General features: G+C 45.6%; 1 protein-coding gene across 1 annotated transcript; it reads left to right on the top strand.

Moving 5' to 3' along the window:
• Nucleotides 1–113: 113 nt before the first annotated feature.
• LOC117118942 (serine/threonine-protein phosphatase 6 regulatory ankyrin repeat subunit C-like) lies at nt 114–754 on the top strand (the record flags this gene model as incomplete). Its single annotated transcript, XM_033263675.1, has 1 exon — nt 114–754. A coding segment is annotated over exon 1 (590 nt), but the record flags the coding sequence as incomplete, so codon positions are not given.
• Nucleotides 755–763: the final 9 nt, after the last annotated feature.

Below are 763 nucleotides of genomic sequence, written 5' to 3'. Positions count from 1 at the left end.
TTAAATTCAGGATTTTGTAGTTAAAATAACAGCATTGAAAACCATAAATCTCCCGTTTGATACGATCACCACTAACCAATGTTTCTCTTCATGTATGGAATATTTTTTAACAGGTGTTCCCCGAAAGCCATACTCGATCAGGAATTGACATCTCCACCAACGACATGGCTATGACATCAAAAGTATCCGAACGAAATCAGGTTTACTATGATGCTGTGAGCTCCGGAGACCTGGTAACTGTCCAAGCGCTTATATCGCAAGGCGTTGATCTGGATTGGCCGGGAGGTTATCGTAAAAATCGACCTTTACACCAATCAGCGTGTTTAGGCTACCTTGAAATAGTAAAGTGCCTGGTGGACGCTGGAGCCACAGTTGACTGTGTGGACGATGAGGGGTTCACACCTTTGATCTGGGCGTCTGTAATGTTTGAACACGACATCGCAGCTTTTTTAATTTCAAAAGGAGCCAGCATATCCTGGATTCCTGATGATGGAATGAGTGCTATTATGAACGCAGCCAGTTCCGAAGGCGGGCAGACTTCGCACATGCTGATGCTGGCGGATTTGGGTTGGGATATTGGCGACCCTGGCGTCACTAACGGCTGGACGATGTTGCACAGGGCAGTCCGGGATGACCTACATCATGACAATGAAGTGCGTATGTTAGTCAAAAAAGGTGACGGAGATGTTATCCATAAGCTGGCTGCAGCATCTGGTGGAATTAATGTCAAAGATCGACTTGGATTAACTCCATTGCATCATGC

Source organism: Anneissia japonica, unplaced genomic scaffold (genome assembly GCF_011630105.1).
Source record: "Anneissia japonica isolate Jap-2015-1 unplaced genomic scaffold, ASM1163010v1 scaffold22099_len763_cov154, whole genome shotgun sequence".
Classification (NCBI taxonomy): domain Eukaryota; kingdom Metazoa; phylum Echinodermata; class Crinoidea; order Comatulida; family Comatulidae; genus Anneissia; species Anneissia japonica.
This window is presented reverse-complemented; position numbering and strand designations above follow the sequence as displayed.